We start from the raw sequence: 18,337 nt of genomic DNA on the forward strand, positions 1-18,337 counted from the left end.
GAGAGTGGTTTCTGTATCTGGGGCTTTGCATACTCTTTCCCCCATCCTCACCATAACTATTTATAAGTTTCACAGACTCATGCTGGGCTCTTGCTCTTTCTGCTTCTCTCGGAGGGAGTGATAGAGGCGGAGTATCTTTTCCAAACTGGGTCTAACTTTAGCCAGAAGAGGGTTTTAAGTGAGCCTCTAGCAGCACAGGATAACATTCAGTGAGGGGGAGAGAAAGAGGCAGGCACAGACGAAGCAGCTCCTGACCTGCCCTCTCCTCTCCGGGCAGCTACAGGCTAGAGAAAAGACCAGTTTGGCAATGGCGAGGAAAACTTTTTTGCTCCTTTTACTTCTGGTGTTGGTATGCCAGGGCAGCAGAGCCCAGCAGAGAGGTAGGGTACAGTAAGATTATTTTTTTATCATGATTTCCCTCTGGTGATGACACTTGTCACTAGCCCTACTTTGATTATACAGATAGGTCATTCCAGGAGCTGTGCTGGAATGATGCAATGTTTGGGGGGGGGGGGGGGGGGTTCGTTATGCAACACTTCATAAGAATGATGTGCATTAAAAAAATTGGATTCATTGGCAGTATATTTTTGCTTGCAAGTTTTCAAGTTGTTCTGCACAGAAGAGAAGATATTCGGTTAAGGTAGAATTGAGCTGGATATGCCTACGGTAGGAGATTAATATTACTGTATTATCCTGCTTTAAGAGGTGCTAGCAATTGTTTTGGGGAAATGAAACATGTTAAAATGTTAAGTTTCAGCTGTTAGTCTGCTACTGTGTTTAGCTCAGCTCATCTAGGGATCATGTGAGATTTCATCTATGTAATCTGACATTCAAGTGCTGCTCTAATGGGGATAGTGCAACCAGTTCAGACGGGATGGGAAATAGAGGGGCCAGAAGGTGGTCGGGTAATTACAAGTTGAACTAGGAAAAAAACCCATCATGACCCTTGGACTGAAACTGGATTTATTCATGGTTCCCTTCATCTCATTTCTATAATTTGGACTCTTTTGACCCAGCCTTGATGCAGATATTTGCAGATTCATGTGGACAAGACACTTTTAGCAATTTACTGATCTTTTGACAAATCAAACAAGTAATAACTGTTTTTAAAAATCCAAATGAATTTGAATATATTTAGTAGTTTTTTTTTTGGTTTTTAACTAAGCAAGTTTTAAACCAGGTTAAATCTGACTTCGATTATGTGAGTAAATGAAAGGCAAAGACATCTGGATCCAAGTAGGTTTGAAAATACTGGGCACTCTTTCATTTGTTAATCTGGCCTCTGTCTCAAACCCTCGCTGGAATCTCTGTCACTGTGTTAGTGATGTTTTAAGAGGCTCTGCTGATACTATGGGCTCCTTTTACAAAGGTGCGCTAGAACCTTTAACCTGCGCAATAGCGCGCATTAAATTCCCGAGCGCGCTAGCCACTACCGCCTCCTTTTTAGGAGGTGGTAGATTTTCGGCTGCCGCACACGGTAATTTTGTGCATACGCTAAAAACCCTAGCGCACCTTCATAAAAGGAGTCCTATAATTTTTATTTTTTTTTAAATTATTTTTAGAAACTCAAATATAGTGACAATTGAAAAAAAAAAAAAAAAACATTTTTAGAACGGTTTCTCTTTCATGCTTTGTTCACATGGTTGGCACATATTTTAATGCCACTGCCCTGCTCAATATCTGTAGATCTATCTAATTGGAGCAACTTTCAAAAGGATGAAACAATGCTGGAGGACTGCTGGGTTTTCCACAAAAAAGAGAGAGATGGGCTTCCTTTTTTTTATGTCGTTTTGCTTGACATTCATCGAATGTGCCATATTATAGAACATTTTAGTTCAAAAATAACAACGAAAGTGCACAAAGGTGGCATATTAACTTCCAGCACTGGGGTAATTGATGAGTGATAATATAGTACGAGTTATTGTAAATTTAATGAAGAACCATTGTGGAATCTGCTTCTGCTATGGTACGTGAATGGTAATGTGTTCGAAATAATGCTAAATGAACTACTAATATGAACCTCCGATACTAAAGTATGAAGAGCCATTGACTTCACAATATTAATCAGCCTTAGAAAGGCGCTTAAAGATCTAGTCAAAGAGCAAACAATAACGAAAGTTTATTCAGTGGTTCTTCAGCTAATGGCTTTTGATTCATCTACTTAATGCTTCATGTCAGGTTCTAAGGCATTTTCTAAACTGTACTGAGTGGCACTGCAGGGCCTTTTTTACTAGACCACGTGAAACACTTAACCCTCGGTTTGCCACACGTTAACGGCTAATGCAGAACCACGTTAAGGAGCTTTGCGGTATTTCCACAGCAGGTGGTAAACTGGGCATTAAGGTGGCGGTTCTGTAAATTAGTGCCATAAATTAGGGGCCACATAAGAGCCAGATGTAGTGCTAATTCTATAACGGTGCTGTTATAGGATCCAAATTGATATGGCTACTTGTGTCAACTCAGTGGCAGATGCAAGTAGATGCACCTAAGTCAGGGGTGTCCAATGTCGGTCCTCGAGGGCCGCAGTCCAGTCGGGTTTTCAGGATTTCCCCAATGAATATGCATGAGATCTATTTGCATGCACTGCTTTCAATGCATATTCATTGGGGAAATCCTGAAAACCCGACTGGATTGCGGCCCTCGAGGACCGACATTGGACACCCCTGACCTAAGTGAACCATGCCACGCGCACCCCCTGTATTCTATATGTTGTGTGTATTAGGTGACATACCCCCATGCCCCGCCCAGATTGTGCTAAAGGACTTAAGTGCACTTTCTATAGAATAGCCTCCAGCACTTATATGCAAAACTGCCAATTATTGGTGCCAAATTAGAGAATGACACGGTGCCAGAACTTGTCACCATCACCATGGATAAGCACGGGAAACTATCCTGTGTCATTCTTTAGTGTCTATTTCAATCGTAGTCCTTCTACACTTATCATTCTTCAGTGCAAGGCTTGAGGGTCAGTGGTTGTGCCTGATTCTTATGTGAGCCAAGTATAGGATAATGCAGTGATTCCCAACCCTGTCCTGGAGGAACACTAGGCCAATCGGGTTTTCAGGCTAGCCCTAATGAATATGCATGAGAGAGATTTGCATATGATGGAAGTGATAGGCATGCAAATTTGCTTCATGCATATTCATTAGGGCTAGCCTGAAAACCCAATTGGCCTGGTGTTCCTCCAGGACAGGGTTGGGAACCACTGGGATAATGAACCCATTGTGACATCACTGATGAAGTTGGCTCTTAGGCATTGGTGGAATGAGGCATTATGACATCACAAGCTCAGCTCTGAATACCAGACACTGTCATGCATTAGTATCTATCTCAACCTCAGTCATTCTACACCAGCGTTCTTCAATGCAAGGCTTGAGGGTCAGTGGTTATGTCAATTCATACTCTGATTCTTCCCTCTCTCCTTGAAGAATGGCAAAGGGATGGTTTCTCACATTTATCTGCAGGGACGTGGAAGGTGATGAATTCTGTCACTGTGTCATTCTCTAGAGTCAATCACATTTAAGAGCTATTCTACAAATATGTGTGTATAATTGGCATATAACTTTAGGGGTACCTTTAATTGCTTTGTGTGTCATGGGGGCTTGGCATGGAAGGCATTCAGGCCCGGATTCTGTAAATGGTGCCTATATTGGCTGGCACCTAGAAAAATGGCACCAGCCATGTGTCAGACATGCTTAGGCGCCATTTACAGAACCACGTCTAGCAGCACCTAGGTAAAAACGTAGGCGCTGGAAATTTTAGTGAGTATTTTAAAGGCTTGCATTTCAGGCGCCTAAATTTTTTCAGATAATTGCTCTTAGCGGCGCCTGAGTCACACACTGCCTAGAAACGCCTCACTTAGGCATTAGGGCCCAAATTCTGTAACCAGCGCCTAAAATTAGGCACCTATATAAATTGAATTAAAAGCTCAGTTAAGCTTTTTTAATTAGCACTGATTGAAGCATAGGCGCCTATCAAGAAAGCACGATTCTGTAACAAGGCGCCTCTATAAATTTAGGCGGCCTTCAAAAAAAAAATAGGTGCTATGCACATTAGGCATGGGTGTGGCTACATGTTAGGCGCCTTGTTGCAGAATCGCTGTTCTTAAGCACGCTTAAGCACTCAGCTAGGCGCCTAACTTTTAGTTGTGCCTAGAGCTGGCCTATTTCTCGGGCGCCTCCAAAATAGGTTCCGCTCAGCGTGATTCATTAAACAGCACCCAATTTTACTTTGAATCGCGCTGAACAGTGCCTAAGTAGGCACCTAACGTTTGGGCGCTTCCTATAGAATTTGCCCTTAGGTGCCAATAAGTGGCACCTATCTTTTATAGAATCGGGTAGGCACCTTTCACCCAATTGAAATGTTTTTTTTTTTTCAATTATTGAACCCTTAGAGAATCTGGTCCTTAGAATATAAGAATAGCCATGCTGAGTCAGACCAATGGTCCATCTAATCTAATCTAATCTAAACCTTAAGTTTATATACCACATCATCTCCATGAGAATGGAGCTCGACACGGTTTACAAGAACTTAAAATAGTGGGTAGAGAAGAAGAAAAAGGATTACATGAACTTATGTGTAGAAGGGGGGAGAGAAAGGGGGGAAGGATAGAGCTACAATTTGCTGAAAAGCCAGGTTTTCAGTTGTTTGCGGAATAACTGAAGGGCATCTAGCCCAGTATCTTGTTTCCAACAGTGGCCAATCAAGGTTATAAGTGGAAATTAATGCACTGCACTTACTATGCATGAACTTTATTTTATTTTATTTTTTTCTTCTCAAATAATTTTTTTATTAATTTTACCAAATAGATAAATCAAATACAAATAAAACTAGCAGCATAAATTAATTACATACAATAATACACTATTGTATTTAAAACATCAGAATAGAGGAACTAACCTAAAACAAATTAGACAAACTAAACATAAAATAAAGCAAAATGCACAAGAGCTGCAGATCATCTTTTCAGATATAGAGAAGTCAAGTAAAATTAGAAAGGGCTCCTTTTACAAAGGTGCGCTAGCGTTTTTAGCGCACGCACCGGATTAGCGCACGCTAGCCGAAAAACTACCGCCTGCTCAAGAGGTGGTGGTAGCGGCTAGCGCACACGGCATTTTAACTCGTACTATTCCACGCGTTAAGGCCCTAACACACCTTTTGTAAAAGGAGCCCAAAGTGTTTCTACAGAAATCTAGTGGGGCCCATTTCTCTTTAAAGCTAGCAATAATGTTATGTTTGAAAGCAATTATTTCTTCAAATTTTCTAATTATACACAAATGATTCCACCATTCATGAAAACTGAGCTTAGAATTATCTTTCCAATTGCAGGCACTAACTTTCTAATGTCTTACTCCTTATTTGAAATTTTGGAAAATCCCATGATCAGTCCTTATAACCAGACAGTGAAAAGAAGAAGAATGCAAAACAGACCCATCAAAATTAAAACTGCATTTAAAGGAGTCAGGAGGGCATGCATTAGAACAGCATAATATCGACAATAAATTCAACATAAATGTCAAGTAAACTTTGAAAGATGACCGTGCTTTTATAAAAATATGATGCAGCATTTTTGTAAAGACAAGCTTTCTGCTACAGATGCGCATTCAACTGTGTTGCATCTTTCCACGTTTGCTTTATACATTGAAAAGCAATAACAATTAGTATGTTCAATAACAGTTGATCCACATTGTAATTGTGGAATAAATTAACTGGTCCGCTACGAGTTCTCGTAGACCTTCAGAAGTTTTTAAGAAAATGCTTAAGACTACACTCTTTGTGGAAGCATTTCGATGAATGATGATTCTAGACTATAATGGTTTCTGATAGACATACAATTGAATGCTGTAAACAATTGTTCTTTTTGAATGATTTGAAATGTTTGTTTGTATAAATTTTGATTTATGTATGTTTTTCCTTGTAAAACTGCCTTGGAATAGGCGGTTAAGAAATATTTTTATATAAATAAAATAAATTAAAATGATCACAATATGGCACCCTCATAGGAATGAGGTGTACTGTATATGTTGAAATAATTTCTTTAATCTTCACCCATACTTGGCACCAGAACTTCTTGGTAGGGCCATACTGAAAGAGATGCTAAAAGTTTCTCATTTGAGTCTTACGTGTCCAGCAAAAGTTGGAAGGATTTCACGTAATGCACTTTCACTGGCATCCAGTTAGCCAGCTACAGTAAGAAATATAGGGCTCCTGTTACAAGGTGCGTTAGGGCCTTAATGCGCGGAATAGTGCATGCTAAAATGCCGCGCGCTAGCCGCTACCGCCTCCTCTTGAGCAGGCAGTAGTTTATTAGGTAACGCGCGCTATAGTGCGCGCTAATCCAGTGCGTGCGCTAAAAACGCTAGCGTACCTTTGTAAAAGGAGCCCATAATGTTGGAATTAAATTTGCATCTCATAGAGCATTACACATGTCAAAAGTCCATGCCATTTATCATGTGCTAGTTGCCTAATGAAGAGTTATCACATGACTACTTTTGCTTCTAAATAGGCGGCCCTAACACAGACATGGGCAACTCCAGTCCTCAACGGCCAGAATCCAATCGGGATTTCCCCAATGAATATGTATGAGATCTATTTGCATGCACTGCTTTCCATGCATATTCATTGGAGAAATCCTGAAAACCCGATTGGATCGGCCCTCGAGGACCGGAGTTGCCCATGTCTGCCCTAACATCAAAGATGGTCCATCCAGTCTGCTCAACAAGATAAACTCGCAGCATAAGGTAATGATATGATACTACATATGCGTACTTGATTTTGATTTGTTCTTGCCATTTTCAGGGCACAGATTGTTGAAGCCTGCCCAGGGCTGGCCTTGTTCACCAACTAGTAAAGCTAACATTGAAGCCCAACTTCAGCCTATCCAAACCTGTTAAGACAGGATCAGGGCACAGACCATAGTAGTCTGTCTGGCACTGGCTTTGCTTCCCAGTTACTGGAGTTGTCATATAAACATGGTTAAGTGTGTTTTGTTCTATTCTTTCCATACAGAAATTTTTGAATTCCGTTACCATTTTCATCTCCACCACCTCCCGTGGGAAGTCATTCTTCCAGAGTCAGTCCCTCTACAATGCATCCCCCCACAACTTAACTTCAGGTTCTCTAGTTCTATCGCCTTCCCTCATCTGGAAAAGATTTGCTTGTAAATTAATACCTTTCAAATATTTGAATGACTGTATCATGTCACCCCTGTCTCTTCTTTCGTCCAGGGTATACATCTTCAGGTATCTCCTCATACATCTTGTAGAACCAACCCCATACTATTTTTTGCCGCTTTTCTCTGAACCACTTCAAGTCTTTTAATGTCCATAGCAAGATATGGCCTCTAACTACTACATAACTGCCAATTAGGCCAATTAACACCAATTCTAGCTAATAATTGGTTGCCAAGGCCAGGGAGCAGCTGATTAATCCATCAAGTTATGCAACAACTGATCTTATATTATAAGTTGCATGTGCTAGTTGGAAATCTGCATGCACAGCTTTCTGGAATTAGTAATCTGAAGGTTAACATTCAACCTGCAATAAAAAGATTAGTGGGAACACTCCCACTAGGTGCAGCGTTAAATTTGCAGCTTCCACACAGCAGAAGTCCCACATTAAGCTGTGGTAACATTTTACCACGGTTTACTAAAGGCCCACCTATGACATGTAAAATAAAAACCTTTGACACCCTGAACTGATATTTTCTATTTCACTCATGGGGCATATGGAGGAGAAGATTGTGTGATGCCTCATGACAGAAACAGGGTGCAAATTATAGGCAAAATACATTGCCTACAGTCTGAAAACAGAAAACAGCAAGAGGCTCATAATAAAAACTTTAAAACATCCAAAAAACAGCTTAAGTCGGCACTTGGATGTCCTAATAGCAACTTTCTTGACATGCAGCAGTACTTCTAAGCTGCTGTGCATCCAGAGCTCAAAGGCACGTGTTGAGAGGTGTGTTATGGGAGGAAATCGGGCAGTCTTAAACCTGGACGCACTGCAGTGATAATCAAAGCTTTCCTGGAGGGAACTCAAATGCTGGCAGTTAGAACTGTTTTAGTTGTGTCTAAGTGCCTAAAAGCTGCCCAAACTGAACAGATGACCACTGGAGGGATTAAGGCATGATCCGCCCTTACTCCCCCAGTGGTCACTGACCCCCCTCCCACCACCCAGATAGGGAAAAAACAGCACATTGAGGGCTTGCCATCAGCTGATGATGGCAGAAGAATCTCCATCAGCTGAGCCGGTTTCAGGGATTCCTGCTGACTCAGATTAAGGGTATGCTGATCTGCGGAGCCCTATACCCATCCCCCTGACATCACCTAACATTCATAGACTCCCTTACTTCATTTGCCACCACCCAACATCATGAAACATCCCCCCCCACAAAACCCGATACTTCCACAACAGGTGGTAAACTGGGCATTAAGGTGACAGTTCTGTAAATTAGTGCCATAAATTAGGGGCCTACAAACAAACCAGACATAGCGCTAATTCTATAACGGTGCTTTGGCACACCTAAGCTGTTACATGATCCAGGCGTAAGGCAGCATTGGCACACCTTCTGCTGCAAAATCAGTAGGAGGGAAGTCCACTCCCTCCTGCCTACAATGTCATGTGCTGTGAATGACAGGCCTTCCCCCTTATGCATCTTGGGATGTAATAGAAGGGGCCTAAGGCCCTGATTAACTTGAAATGGCGCTTTTGAGCCAATCGGGGCCTTAGGCCCCTCCCACTGCATCCCAGGATGCATTGGGAGGGGGAAGACCTGTCATTCACAGCATGCAGGCCTATAGGCAGGAGGGAGCGGGCTTCCCTCCTGCTGATTTTGCAGTGGGAGGGGGTGTGTGTCCAGGAATGTTGGGGGATGTCGGGGGAGGGGGTATAGGACTGCGTGGCTTAGCTGACCCTGGCAGGTAGAATCCTCATCAGCTGAGCCGGCAGGAATCCCTGAAACCGGCTCAGCTGATGCGGGATTCCTTTGCTTCAATCAGACAAGGTAGTTGGGTACGTCTTCAAAAGTTGCTTTTGTGCATTTTTTTACGTGGACGCTTTTATTTTTGAGGACCAAATCTTATACCTAGGTCATTTCTCAAAAATAAAAAATGGCAGCTTTGAAAATGGACATTGTTTTCCTCCTGGGTTTGTGGACGTCCTGCCCAAAACATCCAACCTCAGACTTGTACGTCCTATCGAAAATGCCCCTCCTCATGCATTAGTGATGTGAAGGATAGTCCCTGGGCTGTATAAGAATATATATATTCAATTCCTGCTTCAGTCTCCTTTACAATTTTACTACATAAAAGTGCATTACAGAGATACACACTGGGCTTGTTGTCATAATTGCTGTCATATAAATTTGTTATGCAAACAACTGACCTTACGAACCCAGTGCGACTTAAGACTAAAAGAATGCTTCTGAATTAGTTCAGGCTATTGTTCTCAAAGATGTTACTCTTGGCGATCTGACACCTACGTTATAAAATATGTTTTGTCTTAGAAAAGAGTGTTTCAGGCAGCTGGCTCTTTCTTCTAATTTTAGACTCCTACAGATGGAAGACAGTTGACTAGCTCTGTTAATAGGACTCCTCTATGGTTACAGTTAGCTGAGGCTAAAAAATATATATATAATATATTCTCACCCAGCCACATAGACTACATCTGAACATTGACTCCCTGGCAAATACAGTAGTGCCAGATTTTAAAATAAAGCACTCATGATGTACTGTAACTCAGTACAGAATTCCCGTGGGTTTCATGTGCTTTCGGAATATTGAATCACTACCAGGTGGCGAAGCATTCTTTTTCACATGTTTTGCAGGAACAAACTGAGAATAGATTCTTTTTTGATCGCCATCCCATTCAGGAACTTGGACAGTCTGAACTGGTTAACCATTCGACAAGAATGCAGGAAAATCAGTCGCTTTGGTTTGGAACTCTCTTGGTTTTCTTCATCTCCTTCCTTGTGCTTGGCTCTTTATCTCGAACGTATGCACAGTGCCCATTATTTTCTTGGAATAGCACTATGGACCCCTTTTTTACAAAGCCGCGGTAGTGATGCTGCTTTGGTAAATGTACCGAAACCTATTCGATTCCTATGACTTTTAGTGCATTTACTGCGGCAGAATCACTACCCTGGCTTTCTAACAGGAGTCCTATATTATACGGCAGGTCACATTAACTCAAGATTTCTGAAGTTTCTTGTTTTACTCAGCTAGAAGAGCAGCTAACCTATTGACATCTACTGTTTCTTTAACAAGAAGCTTAAAGGGATGAACCATACATTGCTTATGAAATCCACACCTCTAGAACAAGGGTTTTCAACCTTGTCCTTGTGACACATACAGCCAGTCAAGTTTTCAGGATATCTACAATGAATATGCATAAGATAAATTTGCATACATTACTGCCATTGCAGGCATATTTATCCTATTCATATTCATTATGGGCAGTGGTGCAGCGAGGGTAGGAGGCGCCCAGAGCAGTGGCATCCTCCTCTCTGTCCCCACTCCTGCTTCAAATCCCCCCCCTTCTTCTGCACCACACTCGCACCTTCCTTTACCACCCCGTACCTCTTTAAATCTTTGCCAGCATAATCAGCTTCTCCAGCCTGCTGCTCACGCTGGCTTTCCCTCTGCTGTCACTTCCTGGCCCCATGAAGCGGAAGTAATTTCAGAGGGAACCAGGCCAGTGAAAGCAGCAGGCTAGAGTAGTTGCTTGCACTGTCAAAGATTTTATAGAGGTATGGGGTGGTGGGGAAGGGAGGGTGCAAGCTTGACATGGGTGGAGAGTTGTCGGTGCCCGGGGCGGTCTGTCCTCTACCACCCCTTACTACACTACTGATTATGGGTATCCTGAAAACATGACTGGCCGGATGCGTCCCGCAGAACCACAGCTCTTGAACAAGATCTAGACTGGTGCAACAGCAATAGTCAAGAAAAGCATTGTTTCAGAACTAGGGGATAACATGAGAGCCATTCATTTATCCACCATGATACCTGTCACACAACTTGGAGAAAGAAGAAGTAGATCTTAGAAGCATAATAAAAGCTTTTGTTTGTATATGCAAAGTCCTGGGGATTAAAAGTTGATGCCCAACATGGCCATGTTTCGCAGTGCACAGGCTGCATCAGGGGCAATGAAACCAGGTAAGTCACTATTTATCCCTGAAATTGATAATATGGAATGTTGTTACTCTTAGGATTCTACTAGGTACTTGTCACCTGGATTGGCCAATGTTGTAAGCAGGATACTGGGCTAGATGGACCTTGGGTATAGCTCAATTAAGAGATGACTCCGTCATCTACATTCTCTCTAACCAGATGCTATTCCTAATGGGCAGTATATCAAGAAATTTAAAAAAAAAAAAATTAATCTCTGCCCCAAAGAACAGGCATTCTCTGTAGAAAGGTTCTGAGGATGGCCCATGATTACCTTCTGGCTGCATGGTGTAAGAGTCTACTTCCTCCTCCTCCACTTTCTCTACTGATTTGCTCAAGATCGATTATTGCAACTCACTATTAAAGGGAATTGCCCAAAAGGAAAAAAGGCGCTTACAATTTATTAAAAATGCAGCTATTAAACTCATCATTGAAAGCAAAGAAATTTGATCATGTTTCGCCGCTTCTTAAGAAATCCCATTGGCTTCCAGTAACCCATTGAATAATGTACAAAATATGTTTATTAACTCTTAAAAGACTTTATTCCAAAGCCCCAACCTTCATTAACAGACTTTTTATATCCTATGCCCCTATTATAATGCTCAGATCAAATGATTAACATTTATTAACAGTTCTCTCTCTTAAAATCATTAACACAAGATGGCAATATTTTTTCAGTCACGCCACCTCAAATGTGGAACTCCCCAATCATTTAAGAGAAGAACGTTTTCTTGACAGGTTCAAGAGCAAGTTAAAATGCTTTCTTTTAAAGGATGCTTTTGAATGCTTTTGACATCTGACTCTTCAAGTTAGGATAAGCCTTTACTCTCGATCTGTGATTCCCTTTGCAAGGACAAGCTTCCATCTATCTTATTCTCACTCTATCACTTTTTCTCTCTTCTTCTTCTCTTTATTTTTCTTTACCCTATCTCAGTGACGTACCTAGGGTATGTGACACTCGGGGCCCATCATTTTTTTTGACACCCCCCCTGCCCTTGGTACGTCACTGCTACGGTTTGAAAAAGGTTAAAAAGCCGGTGGGAGCGGCGAAAGCATCCTTTAAGGACCACCCTCCCGATCTGGCTCTATCCCTCCCCCTTCATGATGCCACCGGACAGCGCTCTCAGCCTTTGGTCGATGCCTGTGGCATCACGAAGGGGGCGGGATAGAGCCACATCGGGAGGGTGTTCCTTAAAGGACGCTTTCGCCACTCCCGCCGGCTTCTTAGCCTTTTTCTTGGCAGCGGGGGTGGACCGGCAGCCGGGCTGAAGTGCAGGTCCCAGGAGGTTCCGGACCCGGCCGGCTGTGCACCCCCCTAGGCATGCACCCTAGGCGGTCTGCCCCCCCCCCCCGTCCTTGGTACTGAGCAAGACTTCAGCGTGCCTCAGGAAAACCTTTTAAAGGAACCCCCCCCCCCACTCTACTTAATAGGGATTGCGCTGCCTCGAGCTGCCATGTTGGGGGGTGTAACCCCCCACATTATACTGAAAACTTAATTTCCCTATTTTTTAAGTTTCCAGTATAATGTGGGGTTACAACCCCCCAAACCCCCCCAACGCCAGCGCGATCCCTATTAAGTAAAGTGTGTGTGTGTGTGTGGGGGGGGGAGTTCCCCACCAACATCCCCCGTCGGAGCCTTTTAAAAGAAGGTTTTCCTGCGGCGCGCTGAAGTCTTGCGCTGAATTGTTGGCGCTCATTTCTCAGCACGTGTTTGTCTCGTGCACTTAAGACTATGAACCATATTTCTCACCCCCCTTCCCTATTGGCACTGTCTGTCTCGTATTGTACTCCCTGAATATTTTAAACTTTTGATCTTCCTCTCTACCTTGCCCTTCTCCTCTATCTCTTCCTCTTCTTTCTCATACACCACCTTCTTAACTAGTACAAACAGTTGAGCCTGTCTCTCAATCCTGCTCAAGAACAGAAAATCAGCAGCAGCTGCCATATATACTGGTGATCCTCTTTGTTAGAAAATACTGTTCTGCAATATTTGAAGACATTTACAGGTGGGAGCTTACAGCCTGGCTAGGTCCGCTCTTATTATCAGAAGCCAAGCAGGGTGTGGTCTAGCTAGTACCTGGATGGGAGACCACCTGGGAATACCAGGTGCTGTAGGCTGAGGGTCCCCATGTTATGCAACAGCACACAGTGGTGCCACACACTGTGCAGGAGAAGGCAATGTCAAACCATTCCTGTACTCTGCCATGAAACATCACAGGGTGGATTCCTCACTGTATGTTGCCAGGGGTTAGTAGCCAACTTGGTGGCATATTCCATCCATTTACAGGTGGGCACATATACATACAATAAACCCAGGTAAGCTAATATATTATAAAACAGTAGGTGCCTATCAAATGCATAGTTATGGAATTACCCCACCCCCATTTTCACCTATGCACATCTCTGCTCTTCATTTTGTTTATATAATTACCAAGATTAAAAACTCACGATAACTTTCTTGCACACACACAACCCCTGGATTCTATATACGTATGGTGCCCACATTTTGTCACATTGCTGAGATGCATATCTAACTTAATTGGCTAATAGAAACATGATGGCAGATAAAGGCCAAATGGCCCATCCAGTCTGCCCATCCGCAGTAACCATTATAATAATAATATTAATAATAACTTTATTTTTGTATACCGCAATACCACAAGCGGTTCAGAGCGGTTTACAGAGGAAGAGACTGTATACAGACAGCAATGTTACAAAAAAAGACTTTCAAATTACATTAGCATGTCAAGATTAGTAAAGATTTATTCGGAAGCATTTCACAGATACAATAAGACAGCAAAAGATATCCCACGTGCCTATCCCACGCTTTCTTGAATTCAGGTTAAGATCTGTTGTGTGCTATTTTATAATGCTGGGCACCTAAATCCTATGGTGCACCACCCAACATGAAGTGTGGCCATGAGAGGGGCATGGGATGTTCCAAAACATTGAGCACCATGTTATAGAACTTGGGCACCAGGATTTGCACCAAATTTCAGCAGGTATAAGTCTGGCACCCAGAGTTGGACATGAAAACCGGTGAACTTTTTCAGTTGAAAAACAAAAGAAGAACAAATACTTCTCAAATCAGAAAGCAAACGCAAAATATCAGAGAAGACAAAGAGTCAAACACTCAACAGATATTCTCAACAAAGGAAGCTTTATTGGTGCAAAAACTCAACACAAGTCGACATGAATCGTGTTTCAGACCAATGGGCCTTCCTCGGGAGTCTGAGTAGGAAAACATCAATGGTTATACACCAAAAGGCTAGAATTATACCATTCGCTTGAGAATATACAATCAAATATTCAATCACTGTACAAAAGTGTGATTCCAAATGAATCACACTTTTCAACAATTGAACTTTTGGCATACTATTTTTTTAAAATTATTTATTTATCATTTTTCAATAACATATCTAGTATCCACTTGTACAGAAAGGTAAAGTTAGGCAGAAAATAAAATATAATACGCAATACAATACAAAACAGATTATTATCTGCCATCTTAACAAAGCATATGTATAGCTTAACTTTAACTCAGGTCCACAAAGATAAAGAAACCAAGATGTAGAATCAGCGAGAATGTATAATATGAAATTACAAAATAAAGAACTAAAAGATCAAACAATCAAAGTGTTCATATTTCCCCTCCTTTTTTCAGGGAAGCCATTGACAAGAAGGTTGTAAGTTGGCTAGGATCAAAGAATACAGGAGTTATTGCTCTTGGGGCGACCTTTTTTCTTCATCACCCATGTAAATGTGTGATATTGCATCAAATGCAAAACAAATTGGCATACTACTTATGTAGTTCCCCTCAAACTGTAAAACAAAAACTTCTCCCAACATCATGCTTTTCTTCTCCCTACACACTCCACAAACATGTGTTGGAGATTTATCATAATTATGACAAATTTGTCAACTGTTTCTATTTAGCCTTTTGACTCAGTGGATCTAACCTACAACTTCAATGGATTCAGGAGTGGTGACTTAGTTTTGATTTGTTTAGACTCTGAAAAATTCTGTTGCATTTTTCCAGGATGTTTTACAAAGATGGCTTAAATTTGTCTGACAATTTATTTTTAAAATGTATATATTTGAACATCTCTGCTGGAATGGAGGGTTTCCAATTTTTAGCATTCTGTGTACAGTATCAGAGGAAACAATCTCCTGCTTCACTCAGTCAATGACGTAGTAGGACATTCTTCCAGATCAATAATACACATTGTACCATCTGTCATACAGTAACCACACTTAATTATATCAATGAGTCAGAAAGGGAGAGATGAAGAGTACTGCTGGTATTAATTGTGTGACTGCAATTATAAAAGTAGCATTCCGTTACCCAACTAGGCCGTTAATGGACCCACAGGATGAATTGACTCAGTCCCAGAACTGAACCCACAAGAAGTGTAAATCCAACTTTGATTACAGTAACAACTTTTTACTGTTTGCAGCACCAAAAGAAGACAACTAGTATAGTATGTCGCTAGTGGGTGGGCAGTTGTACTAGATAAGCCATATGAATCTATATAATAAAACGCTAGCCGCGCATGCGCACTCCCGCCTGCATGTTCCGTGATCCGTAGGTCCGTGGCAGGCAGGAGAGCGGATGCGCGGTTAGGGCCCACACTCGAGCGCTGTGGCTGACTCAGGATCGTGGGAGAATGCGCCGCGTAAAGTGCTGCACAGGTACTGGAGGGGGAGGGACATACCGCTTCTGCACATACCGGCACAAACCTCCCTCCAGCGTTGGCAGCCACAGCATGCTAAACAGGCTGCTTCGCGGCTTTCTCCTGCCGTTGAGTCCCTCTACCCCATCACTGATGACATCATCAATGACGCGACAGAAGGACTCAACGGCAGAAGAAAGCCGCGAAGCAGCCTGTTTAGCGTGCTGCGGCTGCCAACGCTGGAGGGAGGTTTGTTATTAAAGTCATCTCGCTGGGAGGGTCGTAGAGTCAGCGGGGGTTGGGCTGGGAGGGGAGAGAAGCGTCTGCCTTGGGTGCTTCAGGCAACAGCAGCGTTTACAATTTGCTGCTGTTGCTGGTTTCAGGCCTTCCTCTCTGGCTGGTCCTGCCTACTTCCTGTTTTCATGAAAACAGGACCCGCCAGAGAGGAAGACCTGAAGCCAGCAACAGCAATGAATTGTGAATGCTGCTGCTGCTGCCCGATGAAGTAGTTCAAGGAGGAAAGGGAACAGAGGGGAAGAGAATGGCTTGGAGGGAAGAAGAGATGGCAAGACATGGAGGGAAGGAGGACGGTATGCCAGACCAAGGAAAAAGAAAGGAGGAGATGGAGAGAGGCCATATGGAACAGAGAGAGAGAGGGCGGACACTGGATGGAAAGAGAAGAGAGGGCAGTGAATGGAAGGGGCAAGACAGAGGGTGAATAGTAGATGGAAGGGGTAGAGAAAGGGAGACAGACACTGAATGGAAGTGTGGAGGACAGGGGGAGCAGACGTTGGAAGGAAGTGGGGAGGAGAAAGAAAAAAGGGCACATGCAGGATTGAGGGAAGAGGATAGAGTTAGAAATAAAGATAGACAGACAGGGGGCCAGGGAAAGACACAGACAGAAAGAATGACAGTGTCCAAGGAGAGAGAAACAAATTTAAAAAAAACCCCAAAACAGACAGATAGACATCTACTCTAGCACCCGTTAATGTAACGGGCTAAAACACTAGTATCTATTTAATTTCTTGCCAGGAAAGAAGAGAGACATAAAGGACCATTTTAGTGAGGCTTTCTGGGTCTTTTGTGCATGTATCTGGAGACATACACACTAAAAAGGCCCATTATAAAATACCAGTGGGCTTAATAGTATGTGTTTTGTCAAGGAGTGTACTTAGCCCATAGGGGCAACGTCATAAGCGAGGAAAGGAGGTGCTTGGGGCAGTGGCACCCGGCATCACCAGGAGGGCAGCTGCAATGGGGAAGAGAGCAAGGGGCATATGTTTGTGGGGGTTGGGGTTTGGAGGGCGGGCATGTGTGGGGTCAACATGTGAGTGAAAAATAACAGGGTATGAGCACAAGATTATATAGGTAGAACAGTATGTGCAGCTTGATATATGCAAGCAACTAAAACAAAAGACACAATCACAAGCCAAACACCATAAACAATAAAACTCCACTTACAGCAATGCAAGACAGGCTGAAACTGTTATGATGGCAATAGAAGTTCTCTAATACTTTTACTAGACAGAAAATGTTTAAATAATAGTTTATATATACTGAAATCACTTTGACGGCGCAGTGTCAGTGGTAACTTATTCCACTCCCTTGGAGCAACAATAGAAAATGCCCGCTGCCATGTCCTTTCAAGACAAGTCTCTCTGAAAGGACGCTCCTCAAGCATACTTGCCTCTGATGAACAGAGAGTCCTCCGAGGTACATGCCGCTGCAAAACATTAGAAAGATAGTTTGATGGCCCTTGATAAAAACATTGATGTACTAACAGTAAGCCTTTTCATGATACACTCTCAGATCCGGTAACCAGACTAGTGTCTTCATGTAAAGGGTTTTGACTCCGGATGAAAGCACCCTCAATTGCTCCTCTCGACCCTGAAGAAAGTTTCATTTGAAACATGCATGTCGGGAGAGGTGGCTTTGAGATTTGAAAAAGAATTTTTAAAAAAAGAAAAAACATCTAGAGCTAAGTGATTCAAATTGATTCAAATGGATTTTTATACGAGTTATTGCACTATGAAGAAGAATTGATAAATGAAGATATACATAAATGAAGATATATATAAAGAAAAAATAAATATAATAGCTAGACATTTTCATAAAATTGGACTGACGAAGAACATAAGAAGTTGCCTCCGCCGAGGCAGACCAGAGGTCCATCTTGCCCAGCGGTCCGCTCCCGCGCGGCCCATCAGGCCTATTGCCTGAACAGTGGTCCCAGCCTAATTTTGTAACTTACCTCTAATCCTAACCCTAAACCTACCTCCAGCAGTGGGAGGATTTAGTGCCCACCTGCAGCCTGAAGTTCTATACAAAAATTTCTTATCGATGTAGCTACGCTATGTTCTCCATATAGCTATATAATATTGAATAAGAGTGCAGTATATTTAGTACTTCCAGTGACACAACAGATGATTAAGTACTAATTAAGTGGCGTAGTAATACAGCGGTCAGCATTCATGTAAGGGGTGACATGCTCACATTTGC

At 42.5% G+C, this 18,337-nt stretch overlaps 1 protein-coding gene across 9 annotated transcripts in view; it reads left to right on the forward strand.

Moving 5' to 3' along the window:
• The first annotated feature begins 219 nt into the window (after positions 1–219).
• The window catches only part of LAMA2 (laminin subunit alpha 2), a 1,204,230-nt gene continuing 1,186,112 nt past the window's right edge, over positions 220–18,337 (forward strand). For all 9 annotated transcript variants that reach the window (XM_033936921.1, XM_033936924.1, XM_033936922.1 and 6 more), the window contains exon 1: positions 220–380. In XM_033936921.1, coding sequence (XP_033792812.1) covers positions 308–380 — 73 coding nt within the window. In that variant the 5' untranslated portion in view covers positions 220–307. The remainder of the gene's footprint in view (positions 381–18,337) is intronic.

Source organism: Geotrypetes seraphini, chromosome 3 (genome assembly GCF_902459505.1).
Source record: "Geotrypetes seraphini chromosome 3, aGeoSer1.1, whole genome shotgun sequence".
NCBI lineage: Eukaryota > Metazoa > Chordata > Amphibia > Gymnophiona > Dermophiidae > Geotrypetes > Geotrypetes seraphini.